The sequence below is a fragment of the Poecilia latipinna genome, unplaced genomic scaffold, assembly GCF_001443285.1.
Source record: "Poecilia latipinna isolate Pla-1442-1.1 unplaced genomic scaffold, P_latipinna-1.0 Scaffold98, whole genome shotgun sequence".
Lineage (NCBI taxonomy): Eukaryota > Metazoa > Chordata > Actinopteri > Cyprinodontiformes > Poeciliidae > Poecilia > Poecilia latipinna.
This window is the reverse complement of record NW_015112714.1, coordinates 163,219-167,525: the sequence shown is the minus strand read 5'-3', so window position 1 is coordinate 167,525 and position 4,307 is coordinate 163,219. Positions and strand designations below refer to the sequence as shown.

At 39.1% G+C, this 4,307-nt stretch overlaps 1 protein-coding gene across 1 annotated transcript in view; it reads right to left on the bottom strand.

The window, feature by feature from the left end:
- Positions 1-4,307, bottom strand: part of xylt1 (xylosyltransferase I) — a 113,530-nt gene that overhangs the window by 20,831 nt on the left and 88,392 nt on the right. The window contains exon 9 of the mRNA XM_015026335.1: positions 2,509-2,707. Coding sequence (XP_014881821.1) covers positions 2,509-2,707 — 199 coding nt within the window. The remainder of the gene's footprint in view (positions 1-2,508; positions 2,708-4,307) is intronic.

Below are 4,307 nucleotides of genomic sequence, written 5' to 3'. Positions count from 1 at the left end.
AACATTTTTGTTTATTCAAATTCCACATGAGATTTTTACACCCTTAATTTTTTTAAAAACCCCCCCCGGGAAAAAAAAAAAAAAAAAAAAAAAAAAAAAACTTTGGGGTTTTTAGATGTGCTGTAACCTTCTGATGATCAACTAAACAAGTATATTTTATTAGTAACACCTGGTTGCTACTTTACCTATTAAGTCCTGTTAAAAGCAGCAATCTAAACTTATATATATATATATACATATATTTTGGCTGTTTAGGGGTAGGAGTTTATAAGTTCTCACTTCTTCCTACCCCATTTTGAGCATGATATGTTAACTGAAACAAAAAAATCTGTATTTTCTCTTCTTTCTTATGCACTTCTTGTTACTGTGCACTATTTTATTTTATATTTGTATCATGTTCGAATAAAATTTCATTTCATTTCATTTCATTTCATTTCATAAAAAAAGCTACTTGCTTGCAAGGTTCCAATGACGTGCTTTATTTATTTCCTCTCAGATTGATCTCAACAAAGCTTTTGTGATAATTGGACAGAAAGGCTTTTTGGTGGTATTCCTTTTTTTTAATCTTTTTTTTTTTTTTTTTTTTACTATATTCTCAATACTGCGTGGTGACAAAAAAAGATTTAAAAAAAAACAAACTCTGGCCCTCTGCCAGCCTTGATGGGTATTTTAAATTTGGTTTAACTTTTTTTGTTTAATTCCTCTCATTGTATATTTGAGCAGGTTTAGACAAATATCTATTTTTCTCTATTTTCTTGTAACCATTTCCTTCCTTATGAAGATTACCACAAATTTGCTTTTCTTGAATATCATGTTCTCTTGTCCTTCCCACTCTGAAGAGTGTCGTGTCATATTTTGAAACGTGAATGTCTGGGTTATATTTCCAAAAAGTTTTGATCAAATAATAAAGAACAGATGAACAAAATTAGGTACATTCATTTTACAGGACTCCTTTAATAAGCTTTATGAAACACAATTAAAAGATTTTCTTCCCCCCCGCACTGAATAAATGTACTTAAACTAAAGCTCAGGCTACTAAAACAAAGAGCAAACAAATTTTAAGGCCTTTAATACATCTTTCCAGGGGTGCACATTAATGTGAAGGGTACTGCATGTATATCTGTACAAATTTGGAACAATGTGCTATGAGCAAGGATAAAACTGGTTAGATTTACGCAGCAGAGTAATAAACCTCTCAATGTCAAACCCATGCAATAAGTGAAATACTAATTTTAACTGTGCTGGCTTCGAGTGCCTCTATATTAAAAGTGCAAAAAGAGCCATATGCACGCCTGGGAGGCAGAGAAGGGAGAGTGAAAAGAAAGAAAGAAAGAAACGTGTCTGGCTTTTTACATATCTAAAGAAGGACAGGGAACACATTGTTCAGCCAGTCGTGTGGTTTATCTCAGAAACTACAGTTGTAAAACCTGAGTAATATGGTTCGTATCTGCTAAGTTGACAAAAAGCCCCAGCCCTCTGCAACACAGAGTCGGGCTGTCTCATTTAAGCTCTCTCTGCCGGTTTTGACTGACAGACGGACAAACTGAGTGACAGTCGAGGCGCTGCACCAGACGACGAATGCTTCCCAAAGCTGAGCATCCAGATAAAAGCCACCGCTCGCATTGCTTCTCTGTCACTCACGGCTTCGTGGGCCTGACACGCAGAACGCGTCTCTTTCCGACTCCTTCTGAGTCGGTTCCCAAAGGTGGACAAGGTGAAGGTGGGTCCAGGCGAGTGTGTGTGCGAGTGCGCAGGTTGCAGGCTCGAAACAAAGCAGACAAACCCACCGACGGATTTGTTGACATTTCCGCACCTCGCGAAGCAGGGATAACGCCGAGAGAAAAAAAAAGGTCAATTCATATTTGCTCAGTTAATTTCTTTTCAGACTAGACTGGCTGTCGCATCACAGCTGAGTGACTGTATCCTAAACAGAAACAAAGATTAACATAACAAGACAATCAGGGGAAGCATCCCAGTGTGAAGGTGAGGAGTCATTATATTAGGAGGCAACAAACGAGCGACACGTGAGGCACTCATCCCCGTAGACTTGGGTGCATTCAATCAACTCGCATTTTACAAGGCCATCACAGGCAAGGGTTTAATTGTGTGAAGATGCGCTGCTATAACTATGGGCAATAAAGAAATGAATAAAATGTCACCGTAGCAATAAACTGAAAATAGTGTGTAATTATAGATTTATTCTGGGGTATGTTTTTGTCCCGAATACTGTTCAGGTGTGTAGAATCAGAAAATTTCCCGGCCGACGACGCAAAGAAGACCGAAAGATCTGAAAAGCAACCGACCATGCTCTGATTTAAAAACGCTGTAAAACACACGAGAAGCAAAAGCCGGTCGTATGTGTTTGTCCTGCAAGCGTTACAAGGACATTTCTAAGTCACTGAGACTCTAGTAAACACTCTGATGGCTTTCTGGTTGTTTTATTTATTTTATTTTTTTGACAAAATATGTTCTTGAGTTTAAAAAAAAAAGAAGCTAAATAAGACTCACCTCGGCAAACTGAAGCCGGCTGAACGTGCTGCCGGGAAGCGTGGTCAGCTTGAAGTTCTTTTTTGGTGCCACCCAGGTCTCCATGATCTCCAGCTTGCTTGTTGCCAGGTTGGTGGCGTGGTGCTTGACCAGGTAGCCCTGGAACTGGTCCAGGTGGAAGTAGAGATGCACTGACACGGGGTGGCCCATTGGGAAATACCTGGCACAAAAAAAAAAAGAAAAAAAAAAAGGATAAATCCATTAAGGAAAACCTCAGACTATGGAGCAGCTTTTCACAGATAGGAGTGGAAAAGAGGGAGAAAGGAAGATTTTCAGGATTTATTTAGGTAATGTCTAGAGGGAGTCTGCCTTGCACATGCTAATGTGGCCGGATGCAAATGTGTACTTGCTGTAAAGGTTAGTGGGGAGTCAATGTGCTCTGTAATTGTGTGACACGGTGGACATTAATTCAATGACCTTTAACAGAAATGTAATCTGTCAAAGACATGTCGGCAATACAGATTATTCCAGGGAAGTGCTGCTCGTGGGCTGTTAAACCCACACTTATGCGACTGGAGTTTATACGTTTTATTATCTGGGCCTGAACGCTGAACATTATTATGAAGGACACTGTAATAACAAAACTACCCCTTAAATCATCTCACCTGGGTATTCTCATTACTTCCATAACTGCAGGTTCATCTTAGATAAGGATCAGAAACATGATCGGCAATTTAGCAAAGAAATTCAGCACAACATAAAAAAGGTGGAGCATTTTTGTGAGAGGTGAAAAGATGGGCGTAACTTTTGAAAATCTCAGTGCGACATACCCAAACGAGAAGGAAAAACTGCATTTACTGTCTCTTTTTTTTTTTCGATTTGCTGCCGTAGCTAAGTTTAGGTCTGATCAAAAGGAAAATAAAAACAATGGAACATTTCGACAGGATATTTTTATACAGCTTAGGAATCTGTAAGTACTAAATATAAACTGGTGTAAACATGCTTTTTTTTTTCCAGCCCCAGTGCAATTTACTGACTATTTTATATATGTTTGACAGTTCATATGATTTATATATACTTATTAGGTCAATCAATCAATCTGTCAAATTTTATTTGCATAGCACCTTTCAGCAATAAGGCATCACAAAAATACAAAGTCATAGTTGCATGTGCTTGTAATACTCACCTACTTTTCCATCTATGCAAGTCAGTAACTGATATCATTTGAAAGCAGCGTCAACAATATCCACACAAAAAACAAATATCATTAAAACTCATCCTTTTCTCCTTTAGATTCAAGAATAAAAATAATCAAGCTAGCCAAAATGCACTAGTGGTTGAGGCAGCACATACACAGCGGTGGGGGGCAGCCCTGACCTGACGTCACAAATGATAAACACAAAATAGCTGAAGCTCGAACAATTTCAAAGATGCGGCCTACTGCGTCATGTTACGGCCTGTGCATTGCAAATGGGATGCAGTGAAAATTAAAGTGTGTGCAAAAGCAAGTGTCTCAATACCTTTGGTGATATAGTGCACCTAAAAACTCTTGCAAACCACAAAGAGAATAACGGCAAACGACATATCTATTGTTAAGTGGGTGTGCGAGTACTGATGCAAAGAAAGGAACAAAGAACAACGTAAGCTGGCAGCACGGAGTTGAACTGGGTCATCCAGTTATCTGAAGCAGAATGAAGATCTCGCCCTGTGATTAGACTGTTTATTTGTGCGTGGCTTCATATGTGGCAGAGGGCTGCCCTGAGGCCAGACAGCCGCAGCAACTTCTGGAAAAACATAAAAGGACTGAGCTGAGAGTGGGC